Here is a 27,544-nt window from a genome sequence, read left to right as displayed (position 1 = left end):
CGATATCAAGAACAACGTGTTGTTTGATCCAGCACGGACGGAACTGACGGAACAAACAGAACAAACGCGGCTAGCACGATGCACAACGCTCTTTACGCGCTGTACGTTCAAACGCAAGTCCCGCCTCTACGTGGTGCGTTCAGGACTCCTCGTGCACTCGGAAACTGAATAGACCGTCAGTGTAGTTGCCGAGTATTGAAAATCGACGTGACAATATTTTATCGAGTTTATACTTAATCAGAGGATTTTTTTTAACAGTCAAAATAGTCACACGAAACAGGGCCGTTACTCCAGCAGCATTAAATGCTGCATGAAAAAGTGCTGTCGCTCTTCATTACAAGCACGAAAGGAAGGACCAATGTCTCTTGAAAGCACCGTCGAGATCAACAAACGAAAGCTGAATCAAAATGTGTATTATAACATGTGATGGGAAGCCTTGAGCGATCGGACTGATTGTTAATCTCTTTTGACAGACCATTTTTGCCGTTTTAACTCTGTCAAGATGTATATTTCACAAAACTGATGAACTTCTGAGGAAGAGAACTTCACATCCCAGAATTCTACTTCCGCAGTCTGCAGCGTTAGGTTGGTTTACGCTCGTTAGCTAGCTGCAGAAACTGTCACATGAAGACAACCGCGGAAATGAAAGGTAACGATTTAGAGAACATTTCTTGAGCCACGTGTTCTCGTTGTGACAATAAAGACGATGAATAACACGTCTTTAGTTGGAGACTTAGTTGATTTTCTGCTGAAGTTAGCGATCAAAGTTGCTTTTTAAGTTTTCTGTCTGTAAATCTTAAGCTTCACTTTGATTCACCCACAAAAAAGGGCTTAGCTGTTTATAGACCTGGAAGGGAAGGTTAAATACTTTGTTTCTGGTTTCGCGAAGCATATTCAGTGACATTAGGTATTACTTTGAATGAAATCCAACTTCATAGTTGAAGCTCAAGGCTCTAACATTGGGTAGCCATAACAGCAGTTGACCTTTGGTCACACCTCTCCGTCTGTTTGTGTGTCTGTGTCCTGTCAGGTGAGTGCCCCTGCCATAAACAGCAGTGATGGATGCGGGGGGACAAAAGGCAGCTGTGTCCTGGGACACTGGCACTCTGGCACCAGTGGATCGCCTTCGCACAGAGAGGGCAGACAGCCCCACACCAGGTCTGGTGGAGGGAACTGAACCAGGTGAGCTCAACCAGCTCAGATAAAATAAATGATCTGTGGGGAAACTCCCCCCCCCCCCCTCCTTTAATTAATCCCACCCAGCTCCCACCAGCCAGGGATGTCCGATGTCAGATACAGTGTATATGTGAAATCACACTTCTTGGTCTGTTCGGACCACGGAGCTGCACATTTTTGTGAAATATTAAGTCATCTTGCATTTAACATGCGATATTTCATCTATTTCATAGAAATTCAATTGGAATTGCTGACAATTGAAAAACACTATTTCCCGTTTTACATGTTGTCCCAACATTTCTGGATTTGTAACAAATAAGGAGGGGATATGTTTCAGTAACTTCCCTCATGATTGAGTCGGGCCATGACTAACACTTTCTATTGAGCTGCGGTATCCAGGCAACACTGCAGCACAGTAACGAAGGTGACTTCTTTTGATGGTGTGAATGAATGAATTTGTCCATTTGACATTGTTGCAGGGATGCAGCAGTAGGAGGTGTATTCACAGTCTCTGTGTGCTTTCATGAAGAGACATCCAGCTTGTGTAAAGATGTGCAGAATGTTTTCCCACTTTCGAGCTGCATTGGATGAAATGTTCTTACTCATGCAAAATTAACCTTTTATAGGATAAGAATAAATACAATGTTTCATGTGACCCTCGACACGATGAAGTTTCATGCTTAAAATTTGCAAAGCACAAGGAAGGATTTGTATTTTCAGTGTTATAATAAGAAAATGCCACGTTCTCTCCTATATTCTAAACTTTTTTTGAGTAGAGTTTGGAATATATCTACATATGTATTGGTGTGTGTCTCAGTGAAAACAGGGCTCCAGCAGATCCAGCCTGTCATCCCACATTTTGCTTCCACAAATCCAAAAGTGACAGGAGAAAAGATGGAGCTTAGTCTTGATTTTCTCTGAACTTAAAATTGTCAGGAATGTTATTTAGTTTTTAGACGTATCTTCCTCACTCATGATCAGTTCTCTTCTCTAAACTAGATTAAAATGTGAAGAGAAGCGTTAGAAATATATCTCAGAAAGACATTTCTCTCAGTGTGACTCCTCTAGATAAAAATGACCATCAGACTGACTCATGCAGCCTGCACCTTTTCTTGACCAGAGGTCACAGCAATTATGGTTCACATAATGTTCCTTATTTGAACTGTATGTTCATTAAATCATTTCTTGTGTCTGAACCATAACATAGGAGACAATAATTCACAGTTCTTATTGAAGCATTTAGGGAAGTAGTTGTGCTTTAGTACAGGTGTGGCGATAAGATAATTATTTGCCAGACAGACCAGAACCTAATAAACACTGTAAAAAAAAAAAAAAAAAACCTGCAAAGTGAAAATATGGTCAAATGCCCATCTTCTATCCCAGCTTTATTCTATTTAGTTTTGTAAACAACTGGAGTAAATCAGGCAGATTACCTCCTGAACAGGTCACCAATCCATCACAGATCAAACGGAATGAAACAGACATTTACCCCTGGGATATATTTGGAGTCGCCAGTTCATCAATCACACATGTGTTTGATGACTGTCGGAGTAAGCCAGAGTACCCAGAGAAAACCCACAGACGTATAGTGGCGACATGCAAACTTCACATGGAAGCTCCTCGTCAAACCAGCTCATCTCAGACGAGGCTTTTCATAGTATACAATCATAGCTCCTGCTGACATTTGTCTGTGTGTCCTCACCTTATTGCAGGTGCCGGTGTGGAGAGTGCTATGTTCATTCATGCACAGTCCTTCGAGGATCTGACTGCAGAAGCTGAGAAAGAGGCCCTGAGGGAGGCAGAACTGGACAAGTCGGGAGAAGACTGCACGGAGGAGCTGAAGGCGTTGGAGGAGCAACGCAACAACGATTTTTCGTCCGATGGTCGGACGAAGGAGGAGGACGTGTCCAGCGAGGCCTGGCGGAGCCACAGGAAGCACGTGTTTGTGCTGAGCGAGGCTGGGAAACCAATCTACACCCGCTATGGCACCGAGGAGGCCCTGTCCAGCACCATGGGGGTGATGATGGCCCTCGTGTCCTTTGTGGAGGCTGAGAAGAATATTATCCGCTCCATTCGTGCAGGTCAGAATATACATCGGAAGCACTGCGTAGTTCTTAAGTACAGATGATTTAAAAACGATAATGTCTATGCGACTTGTCTTCACATGTTAGATGGCTGTAAGGTGGTCTTCCTCACGAAGAGTCCTCTGGTTCTGGTGGGCGTGTCCCGGACTTGTCAGTCAGACAGAGAGCTGCTGCGGGAGCTGCAATACATCTACTACCAGATTGTCAGCCTGCTCACGCTCACGCAGCTCAACCACATCTTCCAGCACAAGCAGAACTATGACCTGCGCCGCCTGCTGGCCGGCTCGGAGTATCTCACCGACAACCTGCTGCAGCGGCTCGACCGAGATCCGGGCCTGCTTCTCAGTGCCGTCACCTGCCTGCCGCTGGCCAGCTCGTCCAGGGACGTGGTGTCCTCCAGCCTGCAGGCCGCCAAAGCCAAAAGCCTCGTGTTCTCCATCCTGCTGGCTGGCGATCGCCTCATCACTCTGGTCAGAAAAAAAGACCAGTTTCTGCACCACATGGACCTGCACCTGGTCTTCAACCTTGTAGGCTCCTCCTCGTCCTTCAGGGAAGGGGAAGGCTGGACACCCATCTGTCTACCCAAGTTCAACACCGCAGGGTTTTTCCACGCTCACATCTCTTACCTGGAGCCTGCGTCCGAGCTCTGCCTCATCCTGGTCTCAACTGACCGGGAGGACTTTTTTAACATGTCCGACTGCAAGAAGCGCTTCCTGGAGAGGTTGAGTAAGCGCAGTGCCTACCAGGCGCTCAAAGATGCCCTGAAATGTCCCAGCTATTCTGTGGCTCAGGTCGACATCCCAGAGCTCAGGCACTTCCTGTACAAATCAAAGAGCTCAGGACTGTACACGAGGTGGGTATTTCTATCTGCTGATTGCATGACTTCTTCAAGCTCTGTCTTGGAACATTACAGTTGATTTACAAAATCTTGGATCTTAAATTATTCAAACAGTCCATGTCAGGTTATATTTCAATTGTCTTCTGATATTTTTGACTTTTTTCATGCTCTTCCAGTCCAGAGTTTCCAGTCGTGTACGAGTCTAATGAAGAGCAGGAAAGACTGATGGGATTGTACCAGGACCTTCACAGCCGCTTGCACCATCCAACCAGACCTCTCCGCTCCTTCTACCGCTGTGGTGAGACCGAGAACCTGCTGGCATGGGTAAGTCTGGGATAAGAAGATGGAATCCGTCATTTTCTGTAGTTTAAAGAATTTAACTTTTTTAGACCATGGTGTCTGCTTGACAGATTTCACACAGTTTGAAAATATCCCAGATTAATAACATATTGCAAATGCAGACCATCACAACATTAAGTGTGTTAATCACAAACTTTTCATGATTGACATACTTTGAAATAAACATCCTTTAGTTCAGGTAGATTCTGCAATCCTCCATATTCACATTACATCAATATCATATAAACTTACAATGAATGGATGTTATTAAAAATATAAATGTTCTGTATGTGTTGATATTTGTAATTTTCCAACTCCAAATACAGCCTTTCCCATAATATGATTCCCAATTGTTACAGAGTTACATCCATCACAGGCTCTCATGGAAATTAAGAGTATTTAATAATATGAAAAAGAGTACACTACATTTATGTTACTTATTTTAATGACCATGCATTTTTTTTCACCTTGAAACAAGTAACACTCTGATACTTGGATCAAATAAGGTTAAGATGATCATCAACCAGCAATTACTGCAATACTTTTCGAAACCAGGGATGTTTTTTTTTTTTTTAAACGTATGTCGACAGGCTGCATGTGGCCTGCAGGCCACCACTTGCCCATTAGAGTCTCCACCTAACCAAACACATGCCTTTGGATTATGAGAGGAATACACTTTACAATTTAATGTAATGATTACAAAAATATATATTTTCTAATTGTATACAATTCATGAGATGCATCTATTCAACTAGTCAACTAGATTTTGTTCAATTAGACATTTTGATGTTTGCCTGGGGTGAAACCACATATTAAAATTGGTAATAAAAAGACTTCAACATTGAGTCCCACTGATATCTGCCAAGACATGTACCGGTACTTGTCATCAGAACGTGGTGCAAATTAAACAAAAGCATTGATCCATCCTGGCTGAAAACAAAACCTCAGCTGGTGGTATAATGATGTGAGGGGATTTTTGGCACTCTGGGCCCATTAGTCGCAGCAGGACTTGAGATAAAAACCACCGAGCAGAGGTGCCCACACTCTTTTGACTTGCAAGTTACTTTTGAAAATCCCAAATTAACAAATCGTCCCATTTCAAATGAGGATGAACATTTTTGGACTCATTTCAACATGACGAACATGACAAACAACATTTTATTACCTCCTTGTAAATAGACAGAAAGCTGATTTTCTGGGTGTTTGGATATTTGCTGGCTTCTTCTTTATAACAGACTCTGTAACTTTTTGTAAGAAACATCTTGTCATAGATAAAGTTGATAAAGTTGCTGCCAACACTTTCAAAATGTTTTACTATGCCTGTTTTAACTTGAGGATCACATACTGGTCACGCAGTGTCAATCAGGCACTTCTTTTTAAATGGCCTGTCCTCTTCCCGCACTGCCTGTTTGATATGCAGTTCGATTGCGATTGACACATGATGTATCGAGTATTTTTTGTTGATATCTTCATCCCCTGGGAATCACAGTGCACCTCCTGATGAATAGTCCCCACAGCCACAAGTAACTACTTTCCTGAACGTCTCAATAAGTTCACTGAGTGGACTTAAATGACCTCTGCAGCCACCAGGTCTGCATCCAAATAGTACCCTGGAGAGTTGGTGGAACAGATTTGCATCGTGAAGCCGCTGCCCATAAATCTGCCCCAACGGCGAGATTCAGCCGCGTTACTATGGATCAAAACCTCTCAGGAATGTTTCCAGCACCTTGTTGAGGAATTAAGGCAGGTCTGTGGGCAGAACTTCAGTACTTGCAGGGTGTAACTAATAAAAGAGGCTAATAATAAGCTACAGACTATAAATAAGTGTACCTTCTATAAATAAACCAAAGAAGTGGGTGTATACTGCAACGCAATCAGTCGTTGTGTCGTCATACCAGGTTAGTGAGCGTGGCATCAGTGATCGACAAAGTGACTCTGAAATGTCCAAGTGTTTGTACTGAAACTGATCCTCACACAACCTTTCCATGCCTCCTGCCTTGTCTTGCATTCTTGCCCTGCAGGTGACGAGCGGCTTCGAGCTCTACCTGTGCTTCAGCCCGCTGGCGACCAAGGCCTCGGCGGTCTCTGCTGTTAACAAACTGCTGAAGTGGATCAGGAAGGAGGAGGATCGCCTCTTCATCTTGAGCCCTCTGACCTACTGAGCCCTCGAGTTCTCTGTCCTCCTCAAACTCAAGGTTGAACACCAACTGTCCTGGTGCGAGTGTAACAGCAGCTGCTTGTCAAAGCTACGCATTCCACGCTTCTTGGACATCAGATTTAATACCCAGATGGGATAGACTGTGCAGTGAAGAGAAAGTGATGAAAGTATTTTAGCACGGTAGATTTTTATGACTTTTAATTTGAGTAACAGCACATCGGATTAGAAGCAGCAGTGTGAATGAAGTTCTGTCATAGGGGATAGTTTTACTGCCACAGAGCTATTATGCCTTCAGCAATAACGCTGCCTTTTTTAATGCTATGAACTTGGTTCATGATAATAAAGAATTCAATTAGATTAAACAGAAACTAGAAATTGTTCAAGAGCTGCGGTAGATTATATTCTCTTTTATAAAACATCCTGACAAAGCAACGACTTTCCAGTTGTGTTTTCACGACTGTGACCCATCGACATTTTACCTCTATGCACTTTGTTTATGCTAAAGGACACTCCAGGAGGACGACCTGTGTACTGCTGTCAGCGGTGTGTTGACATGTACAGTTAATGTCTGTATCGAGGACTCTAAATGAAAACCCTTTAACATTCCAGCGGCCGTTAGCTTTGACGTTGAATGTGCCATTTGACCATTGCTATCAACCGAAATGTATCTAATCATGTGCTGTTCTTTGTATTTCATGGGACTCTGTTTTGCTTAAGGGTTGCCACATCTCTCGCCACTAATCATGCCTTAACCAACAATTGTGCAAAGCCCAAACAGATTTGCAGCAGCTGCATATTTGTCAGTTGCAAAATTATATCTGAACAAATAAAAGACTAAGCAAACAAAGTCTTTAGTTTCTGTGCCTTCTTTGAGTTTAACACAAATTTTCTGCTGAAAATACTTCTTGTCAGTTTGTCAGCCATCTTGTTTGAAGCCTTGCTGATACACTTGCCGATCTGTTGCCTAAACAAAGACAACTTGTATAATGGAGCATGACAGAAATAACATTCAAGAAAGGTTATTGGAACATTTTGTCCTGAATTACTATTGCATTTACATTACCCAGTTCAGTTGCTAGTGAAAGCTTCGGAGGTTTTAATTACTTTTAATCAAATTAAATGTATGGCAGTCATTATTTTCAGTGGACTTGTACAATCTACTGTGAGCAAAGACAAGTTGCCCCCTGGACACATCACCAGTCCACCACAGGGCAAACACAGACTGTACATTGACTCATCACCACACCTACAGAGAAATTAGTGTGACCAGTTAAACAGTGGGAAGAAACTCATGCATGCATAGGGAGAACATGTAAGCTCCACACTGAAAGATTGCAGGGAGCCATGGAGAATCTCTGTAAAAATCGTTTCACCAAAGTGACGCATGGAGGAATAAATTAGGAATTTTCACCGTTTCAAAAGTATTCTAACAAGTTTTAAATACTTCATATTTTGGATGCAGTATTTACTTATGGCTTACAGGGTATACAGTTTACTTACCAATGAGTAAAATTACATGCTTGAAACAAATACTAACAAAAGCAATGGTTACCCCCCCAAAAAAAACATTGGTTTACACAGAGTAGCGGGAAACACAGTGACGGTTGTTGGAGCGGCGGCTGGTTTATGCGTCTGTGGCGCACTGAGGGAGGAGCGAGCAGCAGGAGGAGGAAGGAGGGAGGAGGAGGAGGGAGGCCGACGCTCCCTCCTACACAGGAGCGACTCACTGAGGGAGAGAGATAGAGAGAGCAACTTTAAATTCAATCCCAATCCAACAACGAATACAAGCTTCTTTTTTAAAATATATATACAAGTAACATTATCCCAAGTTTACAGGAGGGAACCCCCCCCACCACCACCCCCTTTCTTCGCTAATCCATTCTTAACTGGACAAGGAAGAAAGGCGGCGTTTGTAATTTCCCCTGGGAAGCCTAAACCTGTACAGGTAAGCTTTCACGCACACTTATTAAAACACAGAACAAACAAAACAAAAAAGAAGTAGTCAGCATATCAGTTTACCAACGGACCACAGTTACGAGTAGGTAAAGAAACTTGCTTTCAGTTTTGTTTTTTGTTGTTTCTTTCTTTTAATGCCAAATGAAAGACTACAAGGTGTGATCATTGCTGTGTGGGATGATCTCAGTGTATCTTAGTGTATTTTACATATCATCCTCTATGAGGTTTACATATGTGTGATTAATGTAGTGTGCTGCAGCACAAAACTGACTTCCTATAATAGTTTGTATGAACTCTAGGAGTGAGGTGTTTTCCCGTTTCACCTTTCAGGTTTCTTGCTGCTGCTGAAATCAAAAGACATATTTCTTGTGGATAAGAGCCAATGTGCACTGGCATCCCTCCACCAAAGTTGAAGCAGATAGCCTGAATATGACACAGATGCATAAATATGGAGATAAGAAAGTTGTAGGCAAAAGATAAAAAATTAGGAAGAGCGAAAAACCACACATGTTGGCCACAGTGCTGCTTCTGTGCAAAATCAATTAGAAGACCTAAAAAAACCAAAACAAAACTGCTCTGGCTTTTTTGGGCCAATCTTAAACCACATAGAATCATGAATTCAGACAGCAAGAGGAAGCTCAGTGCTGATATAATGTCCAACACAGATGCGTTCAGGTGACTCCATCATAGCTGGAATGTGTTTCCTGGCACTGCTGAAACAATGTGTCCCCAGGGTACAATATATGTTGATCATTGATTGCAAATCAAATTGTGTGTGCAAGTCCTGGACATATGTACACTAATTAATGTCAGACAGGATTTACATCTTCTTCCACCTTCTCTCAATTACTACAGCCAAAGTACCATTGATCGAGGGAAATTGTACTTTATTTTGGTATAAATCAGGCCAACAGAACTGTACTGATGCATCTTTTAGCAGAAGCCTGGATACTGCCTTGTAGCAATGAGTGGAAACTCAACTTCAACCATTTGCTTTATTAACCATGAACATGAAGAAAGTAAATCAGTGCCATTACTATGTACACCCATGTCCCCGAACATTAACCTCAGCTCCACATGTGGTTGCGAATGTTAAAATGTAACAAAACATCAGTGGGATTCTTAGAGTTGTTGTTGCAAAAGCATCAGACTTGAAATTTCAAACCGTTAAACGTGACCAGATGAAACAAACACATTTCATGAACAGTTTCTGTGAACAAAATTTGCCTTAATCAAGCTTCTCTACCTTCTGAGTGAAATGATCAAGACATTCCCTCAAGTAAGCAGTTTCTTCTCCACCTGGGAATTTGAATAGTACACCTTGTCTTATGACCCATGCACGTCTTTCCCCCTGAAAGGCACGTAGTGGTTGTGACATGAATGCAAAGTAAGAGGACCAGGCGTCTTCAACACAGCCGTGCTGTGATGTGTCTGGTCAATGATCAACCCAGCAAGAGACGAGGCTCGGTGTTTGAAACTCCGTTGTGTTGTTTTGCTCGCTGCGCAGAGATTACTGAAGATGATTCGTGGAATTGTTCAATTGGCTAAATTTGGTAGCTTCAAGATAGGGAATCGCCATTAACTCTGCTTGTAGCGATCAACTCTCTTGCATAAAAATGCATGACTCATTTGCAGATTGCTGCTTTGATTTCACCAGAATAAACATGACCAGGCAGATTTGGATGACTCGTGTGGAAAGTACATAAAAATGGCTTTATGCATGTCTACTACACTGACTCACATGAATATTTTTTTAAATTTTAAACATAAGGATGACATGTTTTTCTTTCCTCCTCAAACTGTATTGAAACACTGTTGTTGGTGATTCAGATCAAGACCAGGATGTAATCAAGATAGAATTAAATAGAATTTACACTTGAGACACATTGTGAATAATGCTTTTGATAGTGAAGTAGTCTTTGTAGCAATGGAGCAAACACAATGCGGATGAGAAGTTCATCAAGCCAAACTGATTCCACTCTAGAAAGGAATGTAACATGTATTTGATGGGTATGACTCAAACTTATAAAATGGATGTCTTGGTATTTTTGGATTTCATCGGTTTGGAATGGCCAGAATGAGATGAGAAAACATTAACGAGCACGATTCTATCCAAGCATTATACCCAACGCAGTGAGAAACAGCTCAAATTCAGTAGGTTTGTCTACTGTGTGATCGATAATGTGGATGACTATACAGAGAACTCTACGTGTAGCATTGTCTCAGCTACAAAGGGACATATTCACTTTTGCTCTAGAGATTTTATTACATTTTTTTATTTAAGTTTTTCTCTTATTTGTCCATGAGGTTTTTTTTTTTTGCTAACACAATGCAAAGCCAGGTATTTGTATTATTTTGTTTGCAGACTTTACTAAGGTGTAAAGTAAAGTAAAGTAAGGTGAAATGTGACGATTAAACTAACGCTGAGGAGCAAATACATGTCTTTGCCAAAATGTCGTTTTGTGTCATAACGTCGATTTCAGGCAATAATTTTAAAATAACTCACTCAGCTCTGTGTTCATCATGCAGGCGTCTGTGGCTGGATCGGACAATGTTTTTGTCACCACACCAGACCTGGAGGTAACCCCACATCATCTGTGCTGTGGCCCTACCTCCTGAGACCCAGAGTGGAGATGGTCCATTGGACCACACGGTGGGGGACATGTGTCTGGCTCCAGACTCTTCTGGCAGTTGCCCTGGCCACCTGTCCCTCAAAGACCCCCAGTCCAGTGAACTTCTCTGTGACGTACACCATGCCCTTCTTCCAAGCTCGAGGCCCCATTCAGAACATAATCAACAACTCGTATTACCAGGAAGTGTATGTGGCGTCTCAAAATGTGATCGAGGCTGTCAACAGAAGCCTGGAGAAGGTGTGGGAGCTCCACACGGGGCCAGTGGGAAGCCCAGAGTGCCAGATATGTGATTTGTGCGACATTGACAAGGATCCCAACTTTTTAGAGGACACTAACAATCAAGTTCTGTTGTTGGATACTCTCTTTATGTATTTATATTCTTGTGGAAGTTCTCAGTATGGCGTGTGCTATTTCCACCAACTGAAGTCAAATGGAGAGCCTCCTTCTCTTTCCAAGTGTTTGTTCAGAAAGGAATCGAACTCTGCTGCTTACTGTCCCGACTGTGTGGCGAGCCCCCTTGGTACCAAAGTCACCATGGTGGAGGAAGGTCAGACCGTCTACTTTTTTGTTGCTACCTCTGTCAACGACAGTGTGACTCAGCGTTACGGTAGGAAGTCTATATCAGTTCGTCGACCGCTGGCGACAGAGGATGGCTTCTACAATGACGTGCGCGGCCTGACTGTCCTTCCCAGCCTGCGGCGGACCTACCATATTGATTATGTCTACAGCTTTTTCACTCAGGAGTACGTCTACTTCCTTTCAGTCCAGAGAGAGAGCCCTGATCAGGACTCGTCACCGTTTCAGACTCGCCTGGGACGCCTCCCTCGTAATGAATGGGAGATGAAGAGATATCGCGAATTGATTCTGGAGTGTCGCTTTGAACCAAAACGCAGGCGGAGGAACGCGGCCAGTGAGCCTTATAAGGACGTCGTGTACAATGTGGTCCAAGCAGCTCACTTTGGCAAAGCAGGCAGGGAGCTGGCAGAGGAGTTAGGGGCAGAGGAGGAGGATGACATCCTCTACGGAGTGTTTGCCGTTACTGATGACAATGGAGTCACGGAACACGACTCCGCCCTGTGCGCCTTCCCCATGGACAATGTCAACAAAGCCATCGTTGATGGGGTGGATGATTGCTGCACGGCCGGACCAGAACAGCTCTCCAGAGGCCTCTGCCACTTCCAGCAGTGTGAGAGCTGTCCACATGAGGTGAGCATATCAGTTCACTACTGCAGAACAGTTCAACTCAGCGTTTTTCATTTAGCTGAAAATGTGTCCGTTTTTTTCTCCTAAAGTCAGATTTAAGCACACAAAGAACAAAAGGTATCTTCAGTGAAGCGATAGAGTGCTGGGGAAAAACAAGAAGTACCGGTATATGAAGTTTAGATGATATAAGGACACTCTTCAATGCACCACGGGCTTTAAGATTTAGAACTCACTGAAAATAGAAAAACAGCACATTCCCTTTCCTGTATCCAGTCATGTGGATAACTATTTGCTGACTCAGTGTGCAGGATGTTTGGTAAAAATCTTACCCAGTGTGTGGAGCTTTAATTTATGTGTGGCGTGTTATTCTTTCTCACATGTCTATGAACACTGAGAAAATGATAAATCAACTCAGGTTACTGAACCCTTGTGTGTGGTTGAAGGAAATCATTATTGCAGGTTGTCTTTGGATGTGAGCAGGAGTGTTATACTTGGATCAGTACAATAAACAGATAGTTCTAAGAATTCTTAGGAGTTCCTATGGAAAATGTGCTGGCGTTAGGGATTATGTTTTTGGTTGTTTTGGAAGCTTTGGAATGTTTTCATATTAATCCTTCAGCACAGTACTTTAAACTGCTGTTAGCAACATTATTTCAACGGGGAAGATAGAACCAAACCCAACTAATGTAATAACGCAGTAACATAATGAAATTGGATTTCATCATAAGAGGTGTACAGAGTCATTACACGACTCACTATTTTCCTTCATCCATTTCTCTGTTGATTATTTTCTCAGACCAAAGTGAAGGGACTATCAGAATGAACATTAATTAAATGGACTTCTTCTATGCTCACGACAGTGGATTCGTCCATAATAACTTCTTTGATTCATAGAGCACAGAAAGCTACTGAAAATTGTCATTGATTGTATGCAATAGCTCTGAAAGCAGCTGGAGCAAATGGCCTTGCAGTCTTTCTTGAATCAAGCGAACGCAGATGGACGACAGTCCTTTTTACCACCATCAGCAAAACATATGTGAAAGTATGAACTTTCAAAGGACGTTGTGTTGTGTGGACGTCAGAGTTTGATTCCAATGCAACATAGTTGCCACAAACCTTGCTGAAATCATTTAAACCTCCAATATAAGAGTCTCTAAACCAGAGTTCGCTTTCACGTTGGGGTCTGAAAGTCCATCCATCATGGTGTTGGACCTGATTGCAGCTAAGCATGGACAAAGGCAGGGTACAGCTTGGAGAGGCTGCTGGTCCACGGCTGGGAATGTCTGTGCAATTTTATTAGTAGATAGTCAAAGGAATTGTACATATTTTCTTACCTAATCATAGGTGTGTGTCTCAGCTGTAATATATTAAATAAACCACAGTTCTGAAGTACCATCACAGTACTAACCTTCCCTTTACCGGGCACATATCAATAGAAATGAAAAGGAGGAATATTAGAACAAATAAAGATAATTAAACAGTAATTTAAAATATTAAAATGAGGCATTGTGATGAAAAAACAATGCTAATAATGAAATATCAGTAAAAAGGAGAGAGTCAGATAAATAGTTAAATACATGAAAACTAAAATAAATGAATAATTACAAATCAGTTAAAAGCCTGGTTAAAAAAAAAGTAAGCATAAGACGTTTGCTTTCAAATATTGCAGTATATTTAAAGGCAGCAGCTTCAGCTCAGCACAAAAGACATTTGTCTGTGCAGCCAAAAAGCTGTGACAGCCTTGACTTTATGTCAGCACGGCGGCCGTTAGTGTAGAAAGGTACATTCCATCATTTGCTGTTGGATCATGACCTATCCTGTCCTCGTCTTAGTGATCAGGAACTAATGGAGTCATCATTGTCAAAGGAGTCACTGTACACTGACCCCAGTAGAGACCCTGCTGCAGGTCTTATTAAACTCAGGGGAAATAATCCAGCCAACAGAAACAAGGAGTAACCCCAACTTTACTGCTACACTATCGACTATATCCTCTGAGTCATCCATTGTTTCTTCAGAAGCGAGGACACACGTACCAAAATCTGTAAAGAGTATCCCTTCCGTTACACTCCACTCAAACAAACATCTCAAGGTTAGTAGCAATTTAAAATTATCATAATGATTAAATATATATTATACTGTTCATTGAAAAAGTATTACATCTTGGAAAAATGTGTGCGTAAAACAGCTGTTGTGTCTCTGTCTCTGTGTGAGTAAAAATAAGTGAGCTTCTGTCACTCACTGAAGCACATGATGTATACAGATTTTTACTTATAAAATCAGAAACGTTTGGGGTTTGTACCAACAGCCAACACTTTGCTTGTGACTTTGAGATTGCAGCTCGAAACAAAAAGTACAAAAAAAAGAAGAAAAAAAAAGGGTTTATGTAACATGTTAATAATTACGCTTAAGGATTTTTTTTCCTTCCCTGTATGTTTATTTTTTAACTTCTTGCTTTTATGCTAAATTAACTTAACTGCCTCCAGGCCCCAGGCTCCAAGCTCATAGTCAGCCAGCAGATATAAACGTCTCCTTGGCCATAAAGTGGATCACCGCTGTGTGTCATAACCTGTTTTCGGGAAGATCTTTCTAACTGTTATATCGAGAGAAAAGTGATAACAGATCTAAATGGCTTTTTAGACGGGAAATGTACTCTCGACACAGTCTCAACATGCATTATTATTCACAAAGAACCAGTGTGAAGGGAGAGGAGTCAGCACTTAATTTTTTGTTATATTTCCAGGCCAAATAGTTAAGCACAATACATTATAATAAAGAAATTAACTTAAAAAAAAAACCCCACTTTGCGTCATATCATCTTGATATAAGTTTGTTTTTAGAATTTACAGATATCATGTCTGGCATTTTGATGTATATCTTAAAATATCTCATAATAGCCTTTGTTGTTTTTTTGTTAATCCTCCTGGGGAATTAGCTAAGTATTTCCAGATTTTCTGCATAGTTCCCATTAGGTCCTCCTTTTAGTTTGGACTTACTTCCTGTTGACTTTTTGAGTGAGAGGTTGGGGAAAGGGGAGTTGTGGTAAAGATTTGATGCCATATTTACTTGAAGGAAATGCAGTGAGTTTGAGAAGGTTTTACTTTCCCAGGACTCTGTTCCTGAGTAAACTATGAAGCCGTAACTGCACCTGAAAGGAAACAGCAACTAACAAACTTCTCGCAGTGCTTTCAAGTACTACAATTAGCACTGGTTGGTGCAGCACAAACTGGTTTGGAGGCTTCTGTCTCTGAAAGGAGCCTTCTTCAATTGGATTGGCGAACTTTTCTCTCCGGACGTCTTCTGCTGAATGGCTTTTGGCCGGCGGTCTGAATGCTGTGTAAGCTGCCAGAGAGATGCTCCAACATTCTGAAATCCTGCTTCTTCCATTTCTCTGCAGCTCAAGACACTGTCTCTGACAATAAAACCTCCCTGAGTACATCAAAAAATATATTTTAGATGTTAACGGATGAAACAAGTCTTGAAATATTTCCCTGGCTTGGTATAGCATCAAACTAATGTTTCACATACACATTTACGCTCATGCTAATTTTTAATTCATAACCTTTATATTGCCTTTTTATTCATTATATTATATGCATTTATTTGCTTTGTGTTTGTAATCTTTCTAATTAAGATGTACTGTTTCTGAAACCATTTTTTTTCAACAAGTTCACATATTTGTCTTGGGGTACACTTTGTTTACTTTAAAGCTGTGAAGCTGTGAGTCTCCCTGATCTGCATCTCTCTGAACAGTGCAGCTGTCCTGCTGTCAGTAACTCAGCCCTTGCTCATCTATCACAGCGTCTTTAATATCAAAATAACCACATTATCACTATAGAGACACTTTCTGTGGTTCTGTTGGGCCAGGTACACTGTTTCTCATTGGTGAACAGCACAGCCTTCCCTCAGAAGAGATAGGTTGGGCTTGTCTCACTGTCTGTGAATTTTCAAGAGATCAAATATTGTTTTTCTTTTATTTTCTTTACCCTCCGGGCTTGTATGAAAGCCCTGAGCTGCTGTCAAGTCATAACCTTCAACGCTTTTATTCAGCCTCCTTACTGCAAAGAGTAGAACAACATAAAGGGTGTTTGATCTTGTAGCAGTAAACGGGAAAATAAAGTTACAATTTATAATGAATGTGGTTTATTCAGTTTTTCACTGCCTATTTGAGAAGCTGAACTTCAATTTCAAAGCTTTTAGGCTTCATCACATTTAGTGACAGATGGATGTTGTTTGCTCAGATTTTATGAAGATGGAGTGGTTCCTGCTGTCATGATGTGGGATTGTTCTTGACCCTGGAAACAGGTATTTAACCAAAACTGTGACTTAACTGCCACTATTACTTAATTAATCGATTAATTAAATAATTTATACCTTCATGACTGCAGAGGACACAACATATTAAAGTCGAGACAATGTTTTCAAGAAGAGTCATGCTTGATATAAAACGTTTTTCACAACATCAATATCCGCCAGGTACTAAAAGTTGAATTGATCTTGGACAAAGGGGGCAGAAAACTAAATCCAGGCATCCTGAATATAAGTCCATTCATAAGGGGGTTAATAGTGACATAACTATACCAGGAAGTTGTAGTCATATCTGAATAGCAGCATCAGCCTGGATCTTCTGTCTCACTTTCTTCCTCCTCTGTTTGCGCTTTGTTTCTGTGCCCTTCTCACTAGAGCATGGAGAACAATGCAACATGCAGGGACCATCCCACCATGGTGTCCAAGCCTTACTACAGAGTCGACCTCTTCAACAGGCAGATGACAAATGTCCTGCTCACCTCTCTGCTGGTCACGACCATAGAGAATAAAACTGTTGCCCACATCGGCACCTCGACAGGACGCCTGCTTCAGGTAAAAGATGCATACTTGACCTGTTCTTCAGCGTTTGACTTCTGTAAATGACACGATACTAATCGGGTGTCTGTGTTGGCAGCTTGTATTGACGAGATCCAGCCCCATCATCTTTGCCAACTACTCTTTGGTAGAGAACCAGAGGGTCTCCTCCATTGCTGCTGTGTACTCCTCAGAGTATCTCCTCTTTGTGGTTGGAGACAAGGTATGGTGGCAATTTCTGTACAGGAGAATTTAAAGGGGCTAGGTTAACCCTAACCCCTTTCAAACCGTCTTTCCACTTGATACCGTAGTTTAGACTGGGATTGGTATCGAAGTCTGACAACAAACCAGAAACAAAGCATTGATTTTGAGCTCATTTGGGACAGCTGGTCTGACACATTAGAAAGGGATACATTTATACCCTTCCCATGTTTATGGTTATACTTCTTTCCCCCTAAAATTCAGCTTAACATAATCTTTTAAGGATGTCTGGCTAATATGACATTGTTGTGGATTAAAATATTAAGACATGAGATCTGAAACTATATCATATTGTCTAGATGCATTTAACTTTGATTGCTCTGTTAGCGGTAGATTGTTCATTATACTATGGCAGTTTTAATTAAGCTTTTACGTAGTAATAATAATAATAATAATCCTTACAGAATCTCAGTATTTAGAAATAAAGTGGTCATAAACCCTCTATCACAATACTAAAATGATCAGCCAGCTAAATTTCAGTATTTAATAGCTTGTTGTAAAGCTGTTATTTAATATCAAATGACCTTGAGTATGTGGGTAAACTTATACAGTACATATAGTTTTCTCCTCTAGTTTTGTATTATCGTGGTACCCTCGTATTGTTTTATACAAGCACATGATAAAGACGCTTAATCTTTGAAGTTCTCTGAGATTTTCTAATCCATAAAATTCAAGGTTGTTCGTGACAGTTCTGAAACTCTTCCTGTGCTGTCTTGAGTGGTCGTTACCAGGAGAATCATAATGATCTAAACAGTTTAAAATGATATCTTTATATAATCTCCACCGCAGTACCGAGAGCTCTTCAGGTGATGTGTTAAAAAGTCGGCTGCTGAATGAGGCTCAGTATCAGATTACAGCCCCTCTATATCAATTATTAAACACTTAATTAAGGTCATGTCTACATGATTTAAAAAGGTGTCACATTTCCATTCTTTTGTTTATAGAAAATTCATTTTGGAAAATAACTTTTATACACTGTAAAATTTGTTATTTTCCCCTCTTTCTGAATGCATGCATCCTGATAGAGGGGATACAGTTGTTTTAGACATGTCAAAGCTGCAATAAATTCTTTTCAGGTTTGAAATGAGAAACTGCAGAATACACTGTGGGATACTGGTTACCTAATGCAAAATGTTTAATGTTCTTTCTATTACGAACCTTTCAGATGATTCAGGTACCCCAGAGAGGCCCGGGCTGCCAACACTTCATGACTTGTGCCATGTGCCTGACAGCCCCGAAGTTCATGGGCTGTGGCTGGTGCTCCGGAGTGTGTTCGTGGGAGAGCGAGTGCCATAGTCACTGGAGAAACGAGTCCTGCCCACCTGGGATCACCGGGGTGAGGTTTGGTCTGTAATCCAAGACACAGATATTTCCCTGGGCGGCTAAAAAAAAACCCAGACTACATCGAAGGTGTACTCTGTATTCTGCCTCTTTTGACGCAGTTCTTTCCCCGGACCGCTCCTCCTGATGGTCAGACTGAGCTGACAGTGTGTGGTTGGGAGTTCCAGTCCCCTCTAAGACCTGCCATCACCTCCAGGACTCACCAGGTCCGACTGGGACACGCTGCCTGCACTGTGCTTCCAGTTAAAAGCAACAACACGCAGTGAGTTTCCAGTCAGAAAGAAGTATAAAATCAATGGAAACATTTTATCAGACTGAATTGCTGTCACAGGAATCTGCTGCAGACATGTTGACAAGTGTCTTCTCCTGCTGTCTTCAGCTTAGTGTGTAAGATTCGCTCTGGTGCCACTGAGCTGTCCAAACCAGTCAACATTACAGTGGAGGTGCATGAGGGCAAGGTGGAGGGACGCTATTCTATTGAAGGGAAGGCAGAAATGCCAGGGTTCACATTTGTGGTAATCTTCATGCTCACTACAACACCACGTCTTTATTTTATCAAAGAAGAAAAAAAACATCTAACTTTCCATGTTTGCTTGTTTCACCAAAACACTGACATTCACTGTGTGTTCAGACTCCCAATATCACAAAAATCCATCCAAACTACGGGCCTCGGGTTGGAGGAACGCTCATCACAGTGACAGGGCCTCACCTGGATGCTGGGAAAACCAGGAGGGTCAATCTCAATGGCGTAGAATGTCCCATACAAAGGTCCTGAATCACTTTTAAAAATGTATTTGCATCACACTCTTCGCAGTTAAGCATTCCCTTGCAGATTTTTGCAGCTGCACTCTTTTCTGAGAAGATAAGAAGTTGCTCATGGCATTTTTATTAAACCTATTAAGCACGCTTGTTCAGTCTTGTTTGTGGAATAATTGCAGTTTTAGAGCTACAAGCTTTGAGGTTAAAGACTGAGTCAGCTCTGAGCGATGATGTGCTGTAGATTATATCTTATTCAACAGATATACATTTTAAACCACAAAGCATTTCAATTTTCTCCTTTTGTCCTTACATTTGTGTCTCACTCTGCAGAGTCACAAAGCCAAAAAACAATGTTTCATCCATCATCTGTCTGTCCAAGCCCATCTCAGAGGTGAGGGACGTTCCTCTGAGTGTTTTCATTGACAAGTCCCCCGTCCTCACTACAAAGGTGTTTTACTACAAGGAAAACCCTACGATTACAGCCGTCCTGCCCGACTGCAGCTTTGACAGGTCGGTGACAGAAACAACCTGTTGCTACAACCTCAAGTCCAATAATGTTTTTGCAGACAAACTGTTTTTAGTTTTTAACCAATCTCAACTGCTAAATTAAACATTTCCATCAGTCATGATCATTGCAAATATTTTTCAAACGTAGAAAAATAGTATGGTTTTCAAGATTTGATTGTAATATTTTCCACTTAAAAATGTGGTTTAAATGACCAATGCAATGCATTGCAATGCAATGCAATGTGTGTTTTGACAAACACACATTACTGACTCAGTTTAAAAAGATTTTTATTTTTTAATTTTATGTCTGACATGTAGGGGTTCAAAGATTGTGATCGAAGGAGAGAACCTGGATTCTGTTTATCGTACCATCATCCATTTCAAGCCAAATGAAAGCCATCTGAAACCTGTAACAGGGGTAAAGTATTTATAAAAATACCACAGTAAATACATAGAAATGAACATTGCACAATACAAGTTTTGTGATTTCCGGCAGGATGATGCTATTTTACTGTTTGTAGTGTGCACTTAAGCTTTAAATAAACTATTCTGCCACAGGAGTGCATAGGTAAGTCAGCAACAAAGATGGAGTGCATCACTCCTGTGTTCCACAAAGATGAGACTGAGGAAGGAGAGTTGTCCTTCGACATGGATGGAGCGCTGGGTCTGTGGAAAAAAGAGTTTTCCTACCACCCGTATGGCAAACCGATACCCTTTGAAACAGAAGGACATGTGCTAAGTTTGTACCCAGGATTTGATGAAGTGTCACTGCATGTAAGTCGGGAAGTCATTTTTATTTGAATGATGAAGTTTGACATGTATTAATTGTGCTGAAAAGTCCTGTCTCTTTCTCTGATGCCTGTTTCTGCAGCATCAGAAGCTGAACCTGGTGAGCTCCTGCATGACCATTGTTATGACGGTGGCCGGTGTCGATTGTGATGCTAAGGTCCTGGATAATGAGATAACCTGCAGAATCCCCAAAAATATGACCATCCCCAGTGAGGGGTTACCAGTGAAGGTTGGTCATGAAGCTCTGTCCATTATTAGAACAACTCAGAATAAAAAGAATGCCCCTGGTTGAGTTAATACATTGACCAAACTACATTAACATGGTTTTTTTTCCTTCTATTTATTACCTGCACTCTATGATGACGGCTAAACAAATCAACCAGAAGTGAAATTAAATTAAAATCACACTGCTGAACACACGTGCTGTTTGTCTAAGGCTCACCTGGATAACAATAAATTAGTCCTTCAATTTAAAAGGTACACTTTGGATTATAGACTCTGTATCCTGAACACAGAATCTAGTAGATTAAAAACATCTATACAGAGTCGTGCTGATTTGGGAGTAAGTAGGTTAAAAAATTGAATTAAAAAAGGTTGAGCTTGTTCATGAGAAGGACGTTTGTGTTTATAGACAGTTCTGCAAAATTAATGCGTTCACTCTGCCCTTTCCCTTCAGATCTCCATCAATGGGCAGGTTCACAATGTTGGCACGGTGGTGAGGGTCAGCAGCCACTACATGGTGGGGATAGTTCTGGGGATTCTTGCAGCTCTTGTAGCCGGAGCGGTGCTGGCCTTTGTTGTCATGAAGCACCTGAGGAAGAAGAAGAAAGGTGAGCGCCTCTCTCTTCCATGGACCTTGCTCTGACCTGTTCGCACAACGAGCAGATACACTGTGCAAGTTTTGCACAGGATGTACATGTGTTCTTCCGTTGGAGTTCATGATTAAAGCTCGTGTTTTTTTTTTCAGCCTCCATGGTAGAGATGCGTTTGGCCCACAGTGCTAGTCGTTCTGGAACGAACAATGTGGAGGTTTCACCTGTTGGCGACTACAGAAGAGGTGATTATCCAGAAAAGAAGGCATTTACACTACAAAAGCTTTCTACTTTCTGAGAACTCGTCTCAATAGCAGTCTCTTGTTTGATTTTCACCAGTAGTCTCTCTGAGTCCTCCCACCCCCCTGGTGGGTCCCGTGGTCTTCCCCAGTCTGGCCTATGCTGCCAGCAGCATAGATCCGACCCTCACCCCTCTCATGCCCGCAGAGAAGATCTCAATCTCCAGTTTCAGGCCGGAGCTGCTGGAAGAAGTGAAGGATGTTCTTATTCCTGCAGAGATGCTGATCGTGCAGCACCATCGGATCATAGGGAAGGGTAGGAAACTTGTCTGTCAGAATCCAAATCAAAAAACTTTTTCTTTAGAGTCTCAGCTTTATTGTATTTTTGGAGCAACAGCATGAGTCCTTTGTCATTAGGCATATCTGTCATTTTTGTTTTTCCTGCAGGCCACTTTGGAACTGTCTATCACGGTTACTTCACAGACCCCAGTCACAGAGAAATCCACTGCGCTGTCAAGTCTTTGAATAGTTGAGTAATGTCTTTTTCTTTAGTTTTCTATGCATAAGGCTTAGGAAAGCACCACAAAGTCACTTTGCTTCGTCTGCTGTGGGACAAATTATAGCAGTATTTATGTTCTCTTGGGGCCTATAGATATGCCGGCACTTTGAAGTTGTTGGCTTGACATATTTTAAGCATTTCTGTGTGTGTGTCATCAGGAATAACAGATGTCGACGAGGTTGAACAGTTTCTGAAGGAAGGCATCATAATGAAGGGTTTCCACCACAGCAATGTTCTGTCTCTGCTGGGCATCCTCCTGCCCCAGGAAGGGCTCCCTCTAGTGGTGCTGCCATACATGAAACACGGGGACCTGCGGCACTTTATACGCTGCGAGAAGCGGGTGCGTCATGTGCGCTGAAACAATGAAAATGATCTGTCTGATCTGTGTCCAACCGTCTGTCAAACTGCTGAATATTTCAATTTGTTTCAATGGAGTCTTCTTGTCATTTGTTTTCAGAACCCCACTGTAAAGGATCTGATTGGCTTTGGCCTGCAGGTTGCCAAGGGGATGGAGTATTTAGCTCAGAAGAAATTTGTACACAGAGATCTCGCTGCACGTAACTGCATGTGAGTCACAAAAAACATCTTCTTAACTTGACACATCAGTAGCTCAATAAGTTCAATGTCATTAGAGTTGATTCTGTTTTGTTTTCAGTTTGGAAAGATGTTTACTGTGCATTTTTGACACTCTCTTCATTTTCCTGTCTTTAGGCTGGACGAGTCATATACGGTGAAGGTGGCAGACTTTGGGATGGCCAGAGATGTTTTTGATAAGGAGTATTACAGTGTTCAGGACCACAAGAAGGCAAAACTGCCAGTGAAGTGGATGGCTATTGAGAGCTTGCAAACACAGAAATTTACCTCCAAGTCAGACGTGGTGATTATGATGTTTTGTGATACTATGAGTAATTGAAGTTTTAGGCCTGTTCCTCACATTGCTGATATCTGTTAGTGCCTTTTGATGTCAAATTACCGATTGAGTGACAGTGAGGTTCCCAACATGTGTGCTGCTACTTGTGCCTGCATGATGGCTGCCTCTCTTGCAGTGGTCTTTTGGCGTTCTGATGTGGGAGATGCTGACCAGAGGCGCGAGCCCGTACCCAGAGGTGGACCCATATGACATAACACATTACCTACTGAAAGGCAGGAGGCTTCCCCAGCCACAGTATTGCCCTGACCCTCTGTAAGTATCATGAAAAGGGATGCTATTGTTAGTTGCACAAGTGTGACTGCACATCAATAATTCATACCTGTACAGATTTACATCGACCAGGCAGCAGTCGGCAAAGTGTACAAATAACAGGATGTTCATTGTCACTGAGGAGTATCAAGTCTGTAAATTGTCAACTTCTCGGTATTCAAAGTTAGGCAATAGCGTTTTCAAGTAAATGTGTATCCTTGCACAACACTTAAGGGAAGAGTTATTCATGTTGACACAAGGTTATACAATCAGTTGAGTAATCGCACACTGTGCTGTTTCAATGATAAATCAAGCACACACACACACACACACACACACACACACACACACACACACACACACACACACACACACACACACACACACACACTGGTACTATTGTCATTACATTAATGGTTTTATTACATTGAAAAATGCTGGAATATTATTTTATTGTCAAGTATTATGTTATTGGCCATTCTTACATTATTGGTTGTTCCACACCTATTGAATTATTGTGCATCAGAACAGGTGGATTGAACAAAAATTCTCTAAATTTGCACATGCGGTCACAAGGGTCAGGAACGATAGGTTTAAAAAAAAGCACTTATGGTTGCGGGGCATTGGAGCTAATCCTAGAAATGAAGGCAGGGTACTGCCGGTACTGGCTGTCTCACTATGATCACGTCTATTCCAGATATAGCATTATGCTGCAGTGCTGGGACCCCGACCCAGAGCTTCGGCCCAGCTTTGCGACGCTGATGTCGGCTGTCTCCACCATCCTTTCGGGCCTGGAGGGAGAGCACTACATCAGCCTGAACATCACCTATGTCAACCTGGACCAGCCACAGCCGTACCCTGCCCTCACAGAGTCCGCCGATGAGTATGACTCAACAGATGTCGAAGACTCAGGCTCTGTGTCTTCCTGATCCACTGCTTGTCCCATCTCCGTTCCAAACTGGTTCAAAAGCCTCTGTCAGGTTACAACCAGAACCTCTTTACCTCAAAGGATCTAAAACTGAGATGCTGCTGCTTGTTTCAGTGCATGAAATGTATCATGACACCTTTTAAGCTGGCAAAGCCAAGAGGGTTAAACTATGGATGGGCGAAAATGCAGGTTCTTTGAAACAAAGAAAACAGACGTTTAAAATAACAACCTGAATTTTATGTATTTGTTTAAATTAATCAATGTGAAACAAATATTCTAAAGGACACAAAAAGTAGTTGAATGTCAAAGACATATTCCTTTAGAAAGTTGTTTTCAGACCAATTGAAATTCAAAACATGATTTATTTTAGCAAAACAAGTATGTTGAATAATTTCCACTGTTTTCTCTTATCAATGCTGATGGGCGTTTTGAGCACCTCTATTTAAAACGGAGAACAATGGAGTATCTGCATAATTTTATATAGAAATTTCCTGGTTGTGTAGAATCCATTAATTACATTTTAAAATATTCAAAACCATTGTATTTTCACACATATTTTCACACATTTTGTTACCCACTGATTGTGGGGCTGAGAAGAAATAAGTTAAAAACAAAAAAGTAGTTGCGGAAAACTGAGACAGAAAGGCTTTGAACTGCATTCAGATTATCTATTTAACTTTGTGGAGCCTCGGATTGGAGATTTAGAAATAAATCCTTCACGAAAACACATTTTGTAGCCACCATATTAAATAACTGAAGTTATTTTCAACCTGGACATTAGTTGTGCATGTTTTCACTATGGCAGTCTTTAAGATAAAGCCACTTGACAGTACCCTTTTAACTATCCTTCCAAAAACATCTTCTCAAGCACAATTTTTAGACACTAATTAACATGATGCCATTTTGATATTAAAAGGTTGCTGATAAAGTAGCAGGCAGTTGTTACAGTTGGCTCAAACTCGCTATGTCTTTAAAACACTGAAGTATTTCAAGTAAAGCACTGACTAGGACTGTAAAAAGAACCAAATATCTGTTATTATTCAACTGATTTCTTCTGACAGCTTTTAAGAAATGTTTTTTTTTTTCATGCGAAACAGTTTCTAATGTAGATAATGCTGGAAAGAAATCAACTGTTCCATGTAGTGTAGGCAAGAAGGACTTTAGCTTAAAAACGTCTTCCTTTTTTTAAAAATAACTTTACTTGTAACAGATTAAAAAAAATACCCAGATCATCTGATTAAGATGATGGGAGACCTTAAAATTAACCCCATAATCTACATTATTTCTACAATTCTACAAGTGAAACCGGATGGAAAACTATTCCGTCATTTTGTGTTGCAAAGGCAGATACTGAAATTAATTTAGCAAAATCATCAAATCAACTGCATATCCCGACATGAAGCTCTTTTAAGGGAGTTCTCAAGTTCTCAGTGGGTTACGACTCTATGATGAAAAGGTACAAAGGAGTGTCATAACCTGTAACAACACTAATATAATAACGGCTGCTAAGGTAATGCCTGCCAGTAATGTAATATTGTTGGTCCTTCTGAATGTAATCAAGCCAATAACATAGTAACTTGCCAGTAATGTAATAAAATAGTAAAAAAAAAAATACAACCACAATCAAGAAAGAATGCACCATAGTATGTGTACTGAATCAACAAATATGACCACTATACCATCCACTTACACTTTTGTTTGAAAAAAATAACTGCAAAAACACCAAAGACGTTTATTTTGAAGAAATGCAGTCCTTTTTATGTATCATAACAATATTGGCTGCGCTTTTCACTTTTTCTAAGGAATTTATTTTTAATGCATTTTAATTCATTAATAACTTATTTGATTGCTGTTATTATGATACTGGCTCAACGATTCTATCACACCATGGACATGTTATTATTACCTTACTGGCTTTATTACATTGAAAAAGGCCAAAATCATTTTGTTCATGGCCATTGTGACATTATTGGTTGTTACATAGCCTCAGTATGACACGATATATCATCATGCACTGCATCTGTAAAAAATAATAAAACTACAGACAAAATGGCAGCTGAGGGCAATAATGTCAAAAATGCTACTGAGACAAAAAAGTAAAGGTTGTAAAGAGTATGGATAAGTTCTATGAGGAAGAGCTTACCATATTGTCAATTATAGAAAACCTTCTATGTAAGCAGTGGGAGGCGGTGAATGAGCGAATCATGTCCAACAAAGCTATTGTTGCATTAATGCACATCTAACATCCATGTTACTAGTGGCATATGTCCTCTTGACCACAATCAAGCATTCTGATTATTTTCCTTTAATTTGTAATTCATCTGTATGTTGTTCCTCTGCTTGACAGTGTTGTATCTCATAAGAAATCTGACATCACTGTGTTGCTTGTATTTCTGGCAAAATGCCTTCGGGGTAGAGTCTAATTAAATATTTATTTGTTTATAAGTTTGGTTTTATGCTGTGGAATTTGCATATATATGAAAATTCAGTGGTTTGATTTGCGTCACACAGTCAGATCTTATCTTATGGATTTATTTAAGTCACGGCTTACTTTATTGGTGCTCCCCACTAGAGGTCAGTATTTAGTTATAAGTCGTCTAACCTGCTCGATGCTCTGTGCCACGAGGAGCCAGCAGCATCTCTGTGTGTGGTGTTTTTATTATTTTTGCAGTAGCATAGCAACACGACTGACCCAGGTCTTATCCCCCCATCTCTGAAAATCAACCAATAAGCCCTCTAGATGCCACATAAGATATTAAAAAGAAGACAAGAACACTAAAGCGGAACCAGCAAGGCTTGTTTTCATGCTTTTTTCCTCCTTCACTTGTTCTGCCTTCAGACATTTGGCAAGACCAAAAGACTGCATTTTCAATTAAATGAGCCGAAGAAAGGGCCAACGCACACACGCCATCTGTCAATCTTGCAAATAAACCAAGCAAATTC

At 41.1% G+C, this 27,544-nt stretch overlaps 2 protein-coding genes across 3 annotated transcripts; both read left to right on the top strand.

The window, feature by feature from the left end:
• Positions 1-579: 579 nt before the first annotated feature.
• mon1a (MON1 secretory trafficking family member A) lies at positions 580-7,373 on the top strand. Its single transcript, XM_080495107.1, has 6 exons — positions 580-649; positions 1,031-1,182; positions 2,889-3,257; positions 3,348-4,113; positions 4,275-4,422; positions 6,459-7,373. The coding sequence occupies exons 2-6, from the start codon at positions 1,059-1,061 to the stop codon at positions 6,597-6,599; spliced, it is 1,548 nt and encodes a 515-aa protein (XP_080351233.1). The 5' UTR covers positions 580-649; positions 1,031-1,058; the 3' UTR covers positions 6,600-7,373.
• A 1,047-nt stretch (positions 7,374-8,420) lies between these two features.
• LOC308128867 (macrophage-stimulating protein receptor-like) lies at positions 8,421-27,011 on the top strand. Of its 2 annotated transcripts, none has more exons than XM_080494569.1 (21): positions 8,421-8,540; positions 11,081-12,390; positions 17,068-17,244; positions 17,327-17,449; positions 18,653-18,823; positions 18,930-19,090; positions 19,208-19,343; positions 19,460-19,596; positions 19,918-20,097; positions 20,413-20,512; positions 20,653-20,868; positions 20,966-21,112; positions 21,560-21,713; positions 21,851-21,940; positions 22,038-22,250; positions 22,382-22,462; positions 22,652-22,833; positions 22,951-23,060; positions 23,205-23,370; positions 23,540-23,676; positions 24,371-27,011. In XM_080494569.1, exons 2-21 carry the CDS (start codon positions 11,185-11,187, stop codon positions 24,600-24,602), a joined length of 4,119 nt encoding a protein of 1,372 aa, XP_080350695.1. In that variant the 5' UTR covers positions 8,421-8,540; positions 11,081-11,184; the 3' UTR covers positions 24,603-27,011. The 2 variants fall into 2 exon arrangements, with proteins under 2 accessions (XP_080350695.1, XP_080350694.1); XM_080494568.1 differs by having other exon boundaries at positions 22,035-22,250.
• The last annotated feature ends 533 nt before the right edge of the window (positions 27,012-27,544 follow it).

Source organism: Blennius ocellaris (assembly GCF_963422515.1).
Source record: "Blennius ocellaris genome assembly, chromosome: 4".
NCBI lineage: Eukaryota > Metazoa > Chordata > Actinopteri > Blenniiformes > Blenniidae > Blennius > Blennius ocellaris.
Note: the sequence above shows the minus strand (reverse complement) of the source record. Positions and strands in the feature narration are given on the sequence as shown.